Source organism: Sceloporus occidentalis, unplaced genomic scaffold (genome assembly GCF_023333645.1).
Source record: "Sceloporus occidentalis isolate IW3139 unplaced genomic scaffold, rSceOcc1.0.p SCAF_3, whole genome shotgun sequence".
Lineage (NCBI taxonomy): Eukaryota > Metazoa > Chordata > Lepidosauria > Squamata > Phrynosomatidae > Sceloporus > Sceloporus occidentalis.
In genome coordinates, this window is record NW_028316983.1 from 130817820 (window position 1) to 130834173 (window position 16354).

The 16354-nt window shown below is 40.0% G+C and overlaps 1 protein-coding gene across 5 annotated transcripts in view; it reads right to left on the reverse strand.

Annotated features, from left to right (window-relative positions):
- PSD2 (pleckstrin and Sec7 domain containing 2) overlaps positions 1-16354 on the reverse strand; it is a 79800-nt gene that overhangs the window by 23688 nt on the left and 39758 nt on the right. For 4 of the 5 annotated variants that reach the window (XM_089516301.1, XM_089516300.1, XM_089516298.1 and 1 more), the window contains 2 exons: positions 15932-16044; positions 14347-14407 (listed from right to left, as the gene is read on the reverse strand). In XM_089516301.1, coding sequence (XP_089372427.1) covers positions 14347-14407; positions 15932-16044 — 174 coding nt within the window. The remainder of the gene's footprint in view (positions 1-14346; positions 14408-15931; positions 16045-16354) is intronic. The other variant, XM_089516302.1, reaches the window with a different exon arrangement.

A 16354-nucleotide genomic window follows, 5' to 3' on the forward strand; every position in this document is an offset into this window, starting at 1 on the left:
TCTAAGGAAGGAGACTCCACCAACTTCGAGGGAGTTTGTTCCACTGTCGAACAGCCCTTACTGTCAGGAAGTTCCTCCTAATGTTGAGGTGGAATCTCTTTTCCTGCAGTTTGCAACCATTGCTCTGGGTACTATTCTCTGGAGCAGCAGAAAACAAGCTTGCTCCCTCCTCAATATGACATCCCTTCAAATATTTAAACAGGGCTATCATATTACCTCTTAACCTTCTCTTCTGCAGGCTGTGCACTAAAGAGCTTCCCAATACACGAGGCATCAAAGAAATTTCAGAGTTTTCTAAAGCTGCTGGAGAAATGCCTACAAAATTTTGACAATAATAAAAATGTGTGCCATTGGTAATTAAAGTTCCCTGTCAAATGTCAGCTTAAGTGTGTGTGTGTGTGTGTGTGTGTGTGTGTGTGTAGAGACCCAACATGGTGTAGTGATTGGAATGTAGGACATAGCCTCTGGAGATCATGGTTGATTCCCCACTTGACCATGGAAACCTACTGAGTGACCTTGGGTGAGTCACACATTCTCAGCCCTAGAAAATCCCATGATAGGTTTGCCTTAGGTCACAATAAGTCAGAAACAACAGCAGCAGCAACAACAAAACAAATTGTTTAATCATTCAGAACCTTCAACCCAGAAGGCTTTTTCATAGCATAATTCTATACATATTTATTGAAGAAGTTAAGTCACATTGAGGACTTACATATTCCCTATTATATGCTAATGACCGGAGCCTAAAAGAATGGTATTACTAGCACATTTTATGTTGCCATCCATTGCAGAACAACTCAGGCCTATGAAGCAAGGAAGATTCCAGGACTTTTTTAGTGATTTCATGGCTCAGTTGATTGAGGGTTCTTCATTGCCAGAGGTAAATATTTCCAATGTATGTTCTCTCCTAATCCTATACTAGGGTTGCCAGGTTGTAATTATAAGGGCTGTCCTGTATTTTAAGGATGGAATGCTTTTCTTTTTATATAGACTGAATGAAATGCCAAAAAATCCCATATTTGGGGATTTGGGCCCTTCATATAGATAGATATGTGTGTGTCATGTAATTTAGGAATGTGTTGTGTGTGTGTGCATGTGTGTGCATGTGCCTTTCAGTTGCCTGTTCACTTATGGCAACCCAATGAATTTCATAGGGTTTTCTTAGCCAAGGAATGCTTAGACATGGTTTTGCTCATTCCTTCCTCTGAAATATGGCCTACAGTACCTGGTATTTGTTGGTGGTCTCCCATTCAAGTGCTAACCAGTGCTGGCCTTGATTAGCTTCCAATGTCAGGTGGAATCTAGTGCCTTTAGGATATGTGGGCAAAATGTTAATTTTAAAGAAAAATACATGGCCAATTTATTTGATATTTAGGCATAACTTGTTAATAACTACTTCTTGATTTCCCACCCTGTAAGTCATGAATTTCTATTGTACCTTATTGATATTTTGTAAGCAAGGCAACACTATCCTTTACAAAGGAAAATGATTATTTAACTCAGAAGATTTAGAACAGAGCTGGGAATTATGCAGTCCTCCAGATGTTGTTGGACTGTAACTCCTAGCAGCCAAAACCAGCATAGACAATGGAGAGCTAAGAAGGGCATTGGACTATGACTCTGCAGACCAGAGTTTGAATTCTTGCTCAGCAGTGGAAATCCAGTGGGTAACACTGGGCAAGACACACTTTCACAGCATCTGAGGAAAGCAAACACAACCCCCCTGCCCTCTGAACAAACCTTGCCAAGAAAGCCTGGTGATACCCCTGGCCTTGGGGTCACCGTCAGTCAGAAATGACTTGAAAGGACACAACCACAACTCCTGTCTACGAGTTTAGGCATACCATCTATTCATGTAATTTCATGTTTGTTCATCTTTGCCACACCTTCCTTCATCAGTTAGTCTGAACTTAATCAGAATTTGTTCTCCATTTTGTAGCCTGCATTTTTCTCCTTTTCCCCTATGTCTGAGAAGCAAATTTTACAAAGCCTCTCACCATAACACCATATGTATTTTTAAGAAACATGCTTTATATATTTTTACAATGAAGATTAAGATGAGAGGACCCACTGTCACCCATACTCAGCTTTCATCACACTCAGGGTGATTGTGACCAGGAGGAAGCAACGGTCTGGATGACCTGAGAGATAGGCAGTAGGAATGGACAACTTTGCTGACCAGCATAACAGCTGGGAAACTAAGGGACAGTACAGACCATCCCTTTCAGGGCGTTCTGTAGGCACCCATTTTTGGTCCGCAGCATTGCCATAGCACCAAACCGCCTGGCAACCCCTGGCTTTGATCTACCCCCTGCAGCAAGGTCTCACTGTCATGAGAGAGTCAGCTCTGTGAAATCTCACAGTCTCTCCAGCTGGTTCTCATTCAACTTTATAGCCACAACCACAAGAAAAAAAGTGGCCAATTGGAGTTTGTATGTTAAGCTTCTTCTTGCACATTAACCCCTTTGCAAAACGATGAGGAAAAGAAATAAAACTCTGGCCCAGTACAAACCTGGTGCCGATTCTAGGGTTTGGGAGAGTGCAGCATCTATGGTGGCTACCATGATGACGCAAGCTCGGCGCAGCATCTGCACATTGCGGCACCACGCTTGCATCACTGATGCGCTGCAGTGTGCCAATGGTGCACTCAGCGGGAGGGAGGCGGCACGGTTTGGCTTCTGTAGCCTCCCTTGGGAGCAAAAACAGGTGACTCCAGCCTTCCCTTTTGGGACAGTCTGTCAAGCCCCTTAGTCTTGTTTTCTTAAACTGCTCCTAAAATGTTTCACAATATTTATTCAGGAAGAATTCCCATTGACTCCAATGGAAACCCAACAATCCCTTGTTGTTGGTGTGTGTGTGTGTGTGTAGTGTGTTCTTAGAGGGGGGTCACAAAAGTCAAATAAACAGAAATATTGAGACCCAAGCATCTGTTGAAAATGGAAAACAGATACACCAGATAAAGCACCATCATTAGGCAGGATGTAGTGATGGCCTCAGGGAGCTAGATTTGTAAATAAAATTTTAGTTATTCAGTTTTATTCGATTCAGTCATTCAATGTGCTTATTTCTATAAGTATCAGAACAACATGGCCAACCTAGATATTATGCCCCTAAAATTACGGGGCAGCGAACTCCATTTGCTGTTCCACTCAGACATCAAAAGATCTGAGCCTGATCCATAGATCCAGTTTGAAAGTCATGGATTTATTAATTTCAGTTTGCAAAAATAGGATTGCAAAATCAAGTGTAGAAAAACACAGAACTGCACACATTTCCTAAAAAACTATAACATATTAAGGAATAAACTGCATACAGTTTAAGATTCTATTATGTTTACTCTCAGTTAACCATGTGCAGACCCACTCTGCACAAGAACTTTAGTACATGAGTGGGGGAGATTTTAAACTTTTACTTCTACAAGACTGGGAATAACCTCCTCCTGTTCCCTTCCCTGCATGAGGAAAAATATTCCTTGGTCTATTGTGCTGATATGCCTTGTACACTGATGCTAATTATGCACCAATGTGCCTTGGTGTCCAGTGTCTATCAGCGGACAATGCACATTGGGACCAGTGTGCATCAGTGCACAATGCACATTGGGACAAATGTGCATCAGTATGTGATGTGCATCAACTATTTCTACTGGATACTGAAGTTACAGAAATGCCCAAATCTAATTCCTGGAGACTTAATTTCACTTATGAAGTTGTTAGTTCCTAACAGAATTTCAGCCTATGTTTTTAATATAGCAAGTTTAACACTCTGAGAAACATTGAATTAATGGTTAACATACATCCCACCATGTTTTACACAAAGAAATATCAGATGCCATAAATGTATAGAAAGGTACCCGCAACTTCACTTACCACCTGAGAAAGGGTAAAAGAGCAAAAATAAGAAGGATCCAGGAGCAGGAGAAAAAAAGAAGGAAGAAAGAGGAGAGAGGAAAGAAGATATTAATGTCACATACATCCCATTAAATGTTTAAAGCTCAGGAAAGCCTTCCAAAAGTGTACTCCTAGGGAGTTCATTAAATTTTCTACACGACTTTACCATGGAAGAATTGTGGACCTCAGGAGTTATGTTTTGAATCCTCGAGAAGAAATATAAAGATTGTTAAGTCATCAGTCTTTGTGATACCATAAAACTAATACTCATAAAGAGTAAATAAGGTGACAAACTGATTGTTCAAATATTCCATTTCAGATTACCATTGACAATCCACATGACTGAGTGTGCTACCACACTAAAGTGCATAATAATGTGGAATTGTTTTACTTATTCCCTTTTAATGGGGTATCGCATAACGCTATCACCCAATCATTATTGCCCATGGTTCTTCTGACTTTTCTCAGACTGCAGAAGGTCAAACATTTAGCAACTCCTCCATCTCTTTAAGTGAGTGGGCTAGTGGCAATTCAGGAGCGAATAACGAATACAAATAATTTATTACGGCACATGGCCAGGCAATTCAGGAGCATGAATTCATCACAGCTCAGTTCGTATTCATTATGACACAGACCAAAAGCACAATTTTATGCCTCTGGTTATTTCTTACTTATTTAATTACCTCTAAGAACTTTTCTGGAGATATAGGTTTTAATGACAAAGAACACCATAACACCTCAATGCTATAATATTAACTTTAAGAAAATATTAAGCCATTCAACTACCATTGTTAACCATGTTGTTAAAATTGTGGTGGTAACTTGATTAGCATGGCCGGATTAGAATCATTTATTATATTAGAGTATTATAGCACTACATCATACAAAATTTAACATTATACATTAAGGTATTATAGCACTATACCTTCCTTTCATTTAAGAGGTAGGCAGGAAGGCATTCTACCACTAAGTAAAAGATTGTCATTTTTAAGTAAACAGGCCACAAAATGAAGCCCACCACAAAGTTTATATAGAACAGTCTCACCTCCCCCCTTGGACCACCATCCAAGAGGTTTAGGAAATGGCATTACCAGTGAAGAGGAGTGCATTGTGGGTGTACATTTATCATTGCCACAGCTCCCACTAGGTGTTATGGAATCTGGGTGTCTTTGACCCTGTTCCTCCATATCTTTAAGAGCCCAGATCAGAATCTTCAGTGACAGCAGTCTGAAGCTTGAAGAGTTTGGGCCGGGCAGACAGAGCAAAATAAAGCTGCTTCAAGTCATTTTGGAGGTATACTATCTGAATGACACACATCTTAAGAGGCCAGAAGCTGTGCCAAAGCTGTGCTCCAGTCCTTAAAGACTGGAGCACGGCTTTGGTGTGGCTTCCAGCCTCCTAGGATGCATGCATCATTTAAACAGTATACCTCCAAAGTGACCCGAAGCAGCTTTATTTTGGCCTGTCTGTATGGGCCCTTTATTACTCTGTTCTCATTAGCTAAGTTTTTTTTTTGGGGGGGGGGGAATCATGCTAAAAAGCTCTCATCTCAGCTTTTTTTGTTTTTTGCAAACAGTGGGTAAAGACTTTCCTCAACCTCCCCGAGAGTTAAAAATGACCTGACCCAAACACAGCAGGAACAGAGTGGGCAAAGCAAAGGAGGAGAAGGCACCATTAAATGTAGAACATTCAAGAAAAATATAGGTCATTGCAAAATAAAAGCTGAAGACACTAATATAATTTTAAAAAAAATCATTTCATATGGTTTATTTATAGCAATATTACATATACGGCATTTATTATCCTTTTATTATTTTTATTTTATTATATTTTATTATCTTGCCCTTGCTGCAAATAGGGGGATAGGATGGATCCTCTTAAAATTTTGTTTCTCCTAGGAGCAACAGCAAACAAGACTTGCCCCAGGGCACAGGGCACTTTTTTTCTCAAAGGGGAAAAGGACAGCAAATGTGTTAGGCAATGAGCTGCTTGAGGTGGAAGAATAATCCCTCCAAAGCTAGTTTTTAAGGATTTGCCCATATGCAAAAAACATATCCTGAGCTTTGGGAACCAAGTATTGTCTTCTTCTTCTTCTGCTGCTGCTCTTAGGAAAAAAGAACTTCAGAAGGTTTCATCCTTTGAAGCAAGAAGACGGCTGCCAAGTAGACACATTTCTCGGAGGGGAACAGCAAATGGTGTTACTCAATGGGCTTCTTAGTCATGCTCAAAATGGACAAGATTTTGGAATTCCTCCTCAACAGAAGGTTGAAATGTAGGATATGTCTGGGAAAAGGAGGATATCAGGTCACCCTGAGCAGGAAGTGCATAGAGAAAAAAGTGCAGTGTTCTCAGTGGTGTGCAAAGGCAATTGCTACTCCACTTGTAGCATATATGGAGGAGCAACAGTTGGGCAGTTCTGGGTGGGCAAAGTGTTTGACGGCCAGGGGCCAGTTTTAACCCCCTGTGTTAGACGTATTACATATTTTAAAGAGACTCTGGGGCTGTACAAACTAGCCTGAAAGCAGCGGGCCTGTACCACCCCTGGCAGCACTGGATTGGGGTCACAGTAACTGGATGGTCAACCTGTGGTCCTAATCCAGCATTTTTCTGGGCTAAAGAGAAGCGGCAAAATGCTGCTCCTCTTTGGCCCAGAAAAGGGGTGTCCCCGCACAGTTTCATGCCCCTGGACACCCCAACAGCCATGAGGAGAAAGGGGCGGCCCCTTTCTCCTCTGGATCGTTCCCGCAACTGTGTGGTTGCCACGGGAATGATACGTTGTAAGAAGGAGCTGTGAAATGCAGCTCCTTCCTGAGATGTCATAAAGACTGCATCGTAGCTCTTATTAAGTTTCTTCCTGGCACGGACGTGCGGAAGCTGCATGGTGGCGGCATCATCATGGCAGCACCCAGGTGGATGGGACACTGTCATGATGCCGCCGTCCATACGAACTAGGGTTCCGGAGCATGCAGTTGCTGTGTGCTCCCAAACCCTAGTATCGGCGCTGGCACGCCACTTTGGACCCGTCTGTCCCAGGCCTCTGTTACATTTTCTGCATGCAGGGGAATTACTATATATACAGTTACATGAGCCCCTAGTTCCAATCTGAAGCACTACAGTGAGGGAAGCAGATATACCACACCATCTAAAACCCTTTTCATGTGTTTGTTCATGTATCTACTTGAGACAGTCAAGCTCGATGGGTGTAGCTCTGCCTCTCTCATCCTTTGGGTATATGTGTGGAGAAATATATTGAAAAGATTCTATTGTTTGCGATGGAACCGCCTTGGAGATAGAACATAGATACATGTATGCAACATGTGTTTTCAATAAGAATCTTGCTTTGTAGCCATGATTCTTGTGTGAGAGAAGCCTCTTCCATGAAGCTGTGATCATGCTTGGAGAGATTATGGGAGCTGTAATCCAAAATTAATTTTTCCAAGCTCTGCTTACAATTCCTAGCTTCAGCTCTCTTTTATTCCAGATCCTGACACAGACTGCAAGGTTGGCAGAATTTTAATTAAGACAAGACAAGAAAGAAGTACTGATGGTGACAATGAAGGAGTAGGGTAAGTGCTCTAGAATTGTGTGTAAAATATTTTTTAGATGCAGCTGCACTACCCCATAAAAATCATGTCAGTGACTTAGGTTTGGCCTTATTCAAGTACCAACATTGTCCAGGTACGGTACATTTATTACAAGCACGACTAGCAAGAGCAGCTTTGTCCTTTCCTGGAGAAAACAGACCTAGCTACTATCATTCATGCTTCAATAACATCTAGATTAAACAGCAAATACACCGCATGTATTGTAACTGTAAAAATCTCAGTGAAATGCAGTTGTGAAAAAGTTAACCAGTGCTCACAGTGTAGAGAACTCTAGTTTTATTTCACAGCCAATATTTTAAATATAGATTCTTCACCTTTAAAAATCTTAATGAGGTGAGATATCTTAATGACTTCCTCCTCTCATATAAGCTTTCCCATCAACTCAAATCAACATCTGAAGCTCTTTGATGTGTCTGCATTTGAAGTATAGCAGCTGGGCACACCAACCAAACACTTTTCAGTCTTGGCACCTAGTTTATGGATGTCATTGCAAGTAGAATTCCCAGATCTTAGGGCCTGGTCTTCTTCAGTCCTCAGGGTGAGGGTGAGGAATCTCAAGGCAAGAGCGCAGCTTTGAAAAGTGTGAGTATACCTGTTTTAATACTTCGTTGTGTTACAGGCTGAGTGCTAATTTAGTATATGCTTTGGAAAAGCTCCTGAAGTCTGAACATTAAGGAAATAAGGGGGCCTATTTAGAGTTTAAAAAGTAGAATGTCTGTGTGTCAGGTAGCAAAACATAGAGTGCAGGCTTACCATCTAGTTCTGGGCATGAAGCCACCTAAGTCCAGATAAATGAGATAATGAGAAAATAGTCAGAGAAATCTGAAACAAGTGACCAAAATATATTGAAAATGGAAAGGCAATAGTATTAATTGGCTGATGAAATCACTTACAAGCAGATTGGTGCAATCTGATGCAATCATCTGTTGGTAGTCAACCAGTAATGGTAGCTAATGGCAAGTGGTCCTTTAATATAAATCTCTCTTCTCACTGGAGAGGAAGATTATTCTTTACTTTAATGGGGAATAAGTAGATCAATCTCTGATCGGACAAAGTAGAAAAACTGCCTCTCAAGACAGGAAAATTACTGTTTACAGCGATCTCCAAGGAGAGTGAACATACCTGTTCGAAACAGTTTTTACACTGCTGATGCTGTCCTTGGCTAAAAAATACCCATAAAATGCTGGTAAGAGAAGGAGAAAGAACCTCTGTTCTCAAATGCCTATGGAACAATATTATTTTCCATGGATGCCTGTAAGATACAGATGTCTGTGTGCTTGACGCACAAAGAAGACATGTTCTATTCTTTAGCAGGGCTAAATTATATATCTACCTCTTAGTGAATGTTTGCCAAGATGACTATGAAGGAATCTGATGAAGATGCTAATATGACGGGTGATACATGCAGGGTAAAGTCAATGATAAGCTATGTGCCTAGGCAATGAGAAACCTGTATTCCTACCCAAGGGGACAGGCAGAGAGTGTGAGAGAGATTTTGTCCATTCAAATAAAATAACCTTAAAAATCGCCAAGCTGCCTGCTTATTCCTCCATACTTGAAAGTCCATTACTTAAGAATGCTTAAGCAGAATGTTGATGCCTCTTTGGACTAAACTATTGATCACAAGTTGGGAGCCCAGGTAACCAGAAGTACCTCCAAACAAATAACAGGTTAGCTGACAAAAGGTAAAGAACCCTCAATACTTCTGAAGAGGTTGAGGCCCGTCTCAGTTAGACTTCATGTTATTTGAGTGGCATATTCTCTAGTTGATGTTTAATGTATCATGCCTAATGACATCACCAAGGCCTTAATGACATCACCAAGAGTTAAATTGCAGTTTTAACCACTGTAGCATTAACAAAGGATTGTTCCTAGCTTTCAGATTTTGGCCCTGAAATCCTGGAACCTAGGCTGACCAGGCAATCCTGTTTCCAAGAAACACCACTTAACTCCATCACTACCCAAGATTGTTCTCAAGAAACTTTGGACAAGCTGGACAGTGCAAGCTGATCATTGAATATATTTTTGCTACTGTGGTTTTAATCTGACTCATAGAAATCATAATTATTTTGTAACAGTTTTATATATTAAATCTTTTCAATGAAATGAAACACTTAATAAACACACCCACCCACAAATGTTGAGGAAGAACTGGGCGAGAAAGCCATCAGATTAGTTCACGTATAGAATAGTTTGGTGGATCAACAGCTTCTTCGTGGATCAATTGAACAAATTTAATAAAGTATACATTAAACATTAGGGCACACATGAGAAACAGATTTGTTAGCTGAAGTGGAAACCATCTAATTTAGTGTCAGCAGCGTATAATTCCACTGCAAATTAATTTGACATGACCTCTTTAGATTCTGGTACTGTGACTATGGTTAGGTAAACAAATTATTTGGTTTAATAAACATTTACCAATTTTTTCTTCATAAATGGGATGGAAAGAAATGGAGTTTTTAAAAAATAAGGAAGGAGAAAGTGACTCTGGCAGATTCAGCCATCCAGGCAGAGGGATTTGAGTTATTAGCTCTTCGAGTGTGGGTTTGAATCTCTGGGCCCTTCTATGTGACACAATTACAGCACTATTCCACTTCAGCTGCTTTGGTGACATCCTATGGAATCCTGAGATTGGCACTTTGGAAGGTATACTCAGAATTCTTGGCCAGGGAGCTCCTCTGGTGCCTCACCAAATTACAAACACCAGGATTTCATATAATGCAGCCATGCTAATTCAAGTGGGACAATAGTGCTATATTTGTGTGATATGAAGGCCCCCATGTCTATTCAGCCATCCCAGTGGAGTTGAATTGGGGTTGCTCTTGCCAGTGCTAGCTGTTATTTTTCTGGCAATCTCTTCATCTTGAACAGTCCCATAGGAGGGTGGTACAACATTGTCTTCTCCAAACTGCACTTACTGAATTTGCACTGTGCAGATGGTTGATTCTTTGGTCTGTTTTTAAAAAATAATTTAACAAAATTTATGAGTAACTTCACAGTTGGAATGAAAAGAACTTGCTTTTTAAAAAGCTACATGAAGAAGAAAGCAGAACTATCTGATTTCTATGATACCACTGATTCTGACAAGCTTTTACGAATTGTGATGAATTCCATCTTTTCCTTCATTTTCTCCTTTCCCCTTATGGATTGTATTGTTCAATATGTTTAGAAAATGTTAACCCTCTTCTAATCAGGGCCTGTAGATATACAGAGGCTTGGTGTGTGTGTGTATGTATGTGTGTATTCAACAAATGTATAGCATGATTAAAAGGTAAGTGAACATCCATTATTTTATTGATTCCCTTTGCCACCCTTTCTCAAATTTTGCTAAGTCAATCACAGCCATTAAATTACCTTTTATAAGGCAATGCACACATTTTCCATGATTAATTTTATACATTTCAAACAGTGTCTGAGTTTTGTTAAACCTATGGAATAATTTTATTTGTGGAAGGATTACAATACTTTATACTTATCATTCTTATACTTAATATAATACTTATGTTATTGGTGTTGTTCTGATCATTAATCACCTAGAATGCAATTAGATGCTATAAACTATATACGCTGAAACAGAAAAGATCTACAAACAGAATGCATAATAATGTTTGACAGTTTCTTTTCCTGAAAGATTCCTTATTTCCAGCTGGTATGAAGGTAAGAGAAAATTGGTTCAAAATGGCCAGCCATAAAATTTAACATGATTAAACTTTGTGTTTCAGAGAGAGTGAATAATATAACATTCTGGGGTTTTTTTGTTAGGAAATTTTGTTCACATCCACTGCTGATATTTAGCTACAATGTCTCAACATACAAGGGGTGTCCAAGCAAAGGGGTGCAAGGCAAAGCAGGCAAAAATAGTCTTGAGATTATTCAGCAAGACTACATTTTGGTAGAGGGAGTGCACAAGAGGAAACTACTGCTGCTGCAAATGGTGTACAGTATGCAACCCAATGGTTGGCATCCTTCCCTTATCTGTATTTCTTTTTTTGGATGCTGCAGGGGTCAGTACTCCTTTCTTTCCTTTGCAGTACCTGAAGTGTCCCCTTGATTTATTGAATAGCTTTTGAAGCCCCTCATATGCCTATTTCCTGATTCATGAGGAGCAGGCAGGATTACAGAAATGCCTCCCCTCTAGCCAGATGTTAAATAATGAGATTTATTTTGAATTCTACCAGGCTCCTCTGTAGTCATTTCACATGTGGCTATTGGGATATAGATAGAAACTTCTGTCCTCTCTTCATAAATGGCTGGGGAGGAGGGCTTCAGAGACTGTTCGGTAAGTTAGGTGGGTGATATATGGATCAGCCACCCAACTTGCCTGCGGCCTGCAGGCCTACTGTTCTACTTTGATCCACATAAGATTGCTGTTAATATATGTTCATAAAAAATAAATCCAAAAATAAGTGTATGTATGGGATTACACTCAGAAGGAATCAGGTTCACTAAGACAGAATGGTTGACCTGAGTGTAGACTTCACACTAAAAATACAGTGGCCCTGTACAGACAGGCCAAAATAAAGCTGCTTCAGGTCACTTTGGAGGTATGGTGTTTCAATGATGCATGCATCTTAAGAGTCTGGAAGCTGCACCAAAGCTGCACTCCAGTCCTTAGGACTGGAGCATGGCTTTGGTGCGGCTTCTGGACTCTTACGACGCATGTATCATTTAAACAGCATACCTCCAAAGTGACTTGAAGCAGCTTTATTTTGGCCTGTCTGTATGAGGCCAGTATCTGCTTTTTAAAAATAAAACTAAAACAGACAGAATCCATTTTTTTACTAGAATAATCAGTCAGGTGCAAAAGACACTTCAAATTAAATCCTTTGTTTTGAATGCTATAAATGAATAGAGCTCATTGTCTTTCTAAGAGCCAGCACGGTATATGGGTTTGAATGCTGGCCTATGATTCTGGAGTTCAGGGTTTGAATCCCCACCCAGCCATGGAAACCCACAGGGTGATACTGGTCAAGGCACACTCATCATCAGAGGAAGACAAAGGCAACCCCCCCCCCAAACAAATCGTGCCAAGGAAACCCCATAATAGTGTTGCCTTGGGTTCACTATAAGTCAGAAATGACTTGAAGGAACACAACAACAACACAGTCCTATACAAAAACCCATTCCTGTGTTCCAGGTTTTTTTCTTTTCCACAGTATGATTTACAACAGAGAGGAGTCATCTTGTTCCCACTTCTGTTAATAAACCAAAGATCTACTGGATGGATCATATTATTCTTTCTCCTTACCCCCTGGATTAGGTGTGCATACACTAATAATTGTGAAACTCTTATGATAAATATAAAAGATTATCGGTCCAAGTATTAAATGTATATATCAGGGTGTGGGCAATTGCTGGGCATAGGGAGTTGCATTGGCCCTTCAAGAGAGTAATACCATCAGTTAAACACCCCACAAAAAAGGGGGGGGGGATTTCCCCTATGCCATCTGTGGGTGGGAAGTAATTTTGCAACGTTTTTGGTTTCTTCACTTATTTCAGAAGCCCCTTTTTATACAACAGAAAGTAAACCACAAGTCAAGTTCTAGTTCACTTCTTGTTAGAAATCTCCCCTGGGTCTAGAACATATGAGCCCTCCCTCCCCCCCAAAAAAAAACATGGTGGAAATGCTCCCTTACATTCTAGAATGCATAAATTTCAGAAAGAAATGTAGCCTGGAGAGCCCTAGAAACCACAAAAGCAGTCCTGGGGGCACCATGCTACCCACAGACCACATTTTCCCCATCCCTGACATACATAGTGTTAGTTCCTCCCAGCAGGGAATTGGTCTGTGATATGGGGAAGAGAAACACTTTAACCTGCAGTTTCATGCCTGGACTGGAATAGCAATATATCATCACCGCAAATACTGCTTTGCTAGGTGACAAAGTATCCAAAACTGCAGTGTAGTTTCAGGTGGAAGACTGACATTATTTAAATATTCTTGTGGAAAGAATGGAAATCAAGATTTATTTATTTTTACAGGATAGATTTAATAGCGTTATGGTCCAGCACAAACCAATATCAGCAAGCAACTTCTTTTGCAATTGGGATGCTTATGTGGTGGGAGATGGAGTAGGTGGGGATTTTGTTCCACACACTTTTCAATGGAAACATAATCAATTTGTACTTGCAGATCTAAACATAAACAGAGTGCACGTCGACTTTACAAACCACACTTCTCTGCAAGCTCGCAAAAATTCAAACATTTGAAATACTGGATTTTAAAAAGGTACATAACTTGGAAAATGTGCACAAAATGCTCCATTCAATGAAGGGGAGCGCTCATAAAATGCATTTACTGGAAAAAGAACACCAAAAGTGTATAAAATTTAATATATTTTGAAAAAAATGCAAAATACACATCAATTTCCATGATGACTGAAAAAAATGCAGTCTGCTGTGGAGTTGGGATGGAACACATTTCAGAAGAAAAACCCAATAGAAACTGAACTTGACAGATTTGCCCATCCCTAATAGAAATTATGTTGGTCATCAAAGCTGGCTAACACTCCAGATTTCAGTCCTCCAAACCTTATTTCAGCTGTTACTAGGAAATATAAGTTCTGAACAAGGGTTATATAATACCTTTAACATATATATTGTTTCATTCAGTAAACTCATTATATCCTAGCCCATACTGCCAAGAAACATTTTGAGGGAGGATGCTTGCATTGCTATTGTATGTGATAATATTTGGGTGCTTAAAAAACAGCACATTGAACTAAGATGAAAGCCTCAAACATTTATTTCCTTTGCCATCAATAATACATATTTCCAGCTTTGACTAACTTGTCCAAGTAGCATCAGATTTACTTAAATGGCAAAGGATATATCTTCTACCTGCCATACTTACATGACCATGCAGATCAGTGTTGAGCAGCATCAGGGCACAGGTGAGTGTGTGAATTCCATCTAGAAGACACAAGGAATTTTAAAACCTTTTTAATTATACATACAAATAAGCATATACAGAAATGTGAGGTTCCTCTCTCTTCTTAGCTTACTGGGTAGGATAACATTCAAAGAATCGAGATCACAATCTGAGAAGCATGCAAGTAAACTCCAAATCCACAAAGATATAGATATAGACCTCCCTCCCAATTATTTCGTTGTTGTTAGCTGCCCTTGAGTCAGTTTCGGATTATGGCAACTGTGTGGATGATCTCCAAGAATCCTTATCTTCCACTGCCTTGCCCAGATCCTTCAAACCCTTGCCCACAACCCCCCTGATTGAGTTTATCCATCTGGTTTGTGGTCTTCCTCTCTTTTTTTCTATCCTCTGTCTTTCCTAGCATTGTTTTTTCCAGTGATCTGTGCCTTCTCATTATGTGGCCAAAGTATGATAGTCTCAAATTGATCATTTTTGTTTCCAAGGAGAGCCCTGGACTGATCTGTTCAAGAACCCATTTGTTTGGTGTTTATCACACAGAGGTTTTTGCAGCTCAGATCCAGGGTGACTCCTGGTTCATCTATGCGAATTCACGTTATAACGTGAATATTTTATCACACCTGATTGCCCTTCCATTGCCCTTCTGAATCGAGGGCAAGAATCCAAGGCAAGTCATGTGATGCGGATTCAAGCAAAGCGGAGTGAGTGCAAATTGTATTACCACACGGTGGGATTCAATGATTCGAATCGGCACCCTTGTGCATGCTCAGTGGGGGTCTGAACGCATCATGACCTTGTATGTTTCCGGGGTGAAAAGGGGTGCAAGTTCTTGTTCCCCATTTCGCGTAATTGCGTGAATATTTGCCTTGTGAACATTTCTGTGTCTTCTTCGTCCCCCTTTTTTTATTTTCCCTTCCATTTCAGCAATTTCAACACACAGACAGACAGATAGAGAGATAGTTTCTTTCATCTTTTTTCTATTAGTCTGCAATTTTTTAAAGAAATTCTGTGAAAATCTTGTATGCAAGATTTTATGCATTGTTCCCTGTAAGCATATATTCATTGTGTATTTGTATGTGATTTCCTTTTGTTTATCTGAGTTTCCTTTCTCAAGTAGGATGGATGAAGTATTTGAGGAAAGGAGAAGATGACAGGAGCTGAGCTGTTCCCTTGTCTCTTATCTTTATAGTTTATCGCCCAAATTCACCCTTCCTCAGGCTATTCAGAAGAGAGCCTGACTGGGATAAAACATGTAGGAGGGAGGAAAGAAGGGAGGAAAGCAGCAGGCATTATGGCTACAACTACCATTCTCACACTCCTTTGGTGCATTATATTAGATTTCTGTCCTACTTGTTGAAACAGGATTAATCCTTAAAGATGCAGTTCCATTACTATCATGTGCAGTTGGATGGGACCCTACATTAATTCATGAAATACACTCACATTTTTTGAAGTTAATTTTTGGGTAACATTTTGCAAACAGTCCCCTTAAGAAGCTAGAATGATGGCAGGATATGAAACAGATAGTGAAAAGAAGATGGTATTACCTTCAGATGTGCTCTCTTCTGGATTGCACTGACAGTATCTATGTGAGAAGTGGATGAGGACACGCTCCCGTTCCTGGGTCTCTCCCATCAGGGGAAAAGCTTTTAGGAAAGTTCTGGACATAGAAAGTGACAACTAAGCAAACAAACACACAAACAAGCAAATTCTGGGCAAAATTATAACACACACAAATATGGAGACACTGCATTTAGGGGATGACTACTCTGGAATTTATGAATTATAAAATGAAATGCATTATATGTAATTACAGGCATACAATAACTATTATAGACTGCACACACACACACCACCACCACCACAAAGTGTAGCCACTAATTACTCCATTGTTCTGGATATGCAAACACTTTTCTTTTAAAAAAATCTTTAGGTTATTGAATTGGGAGGTGATCCAAACCACCTTGTAC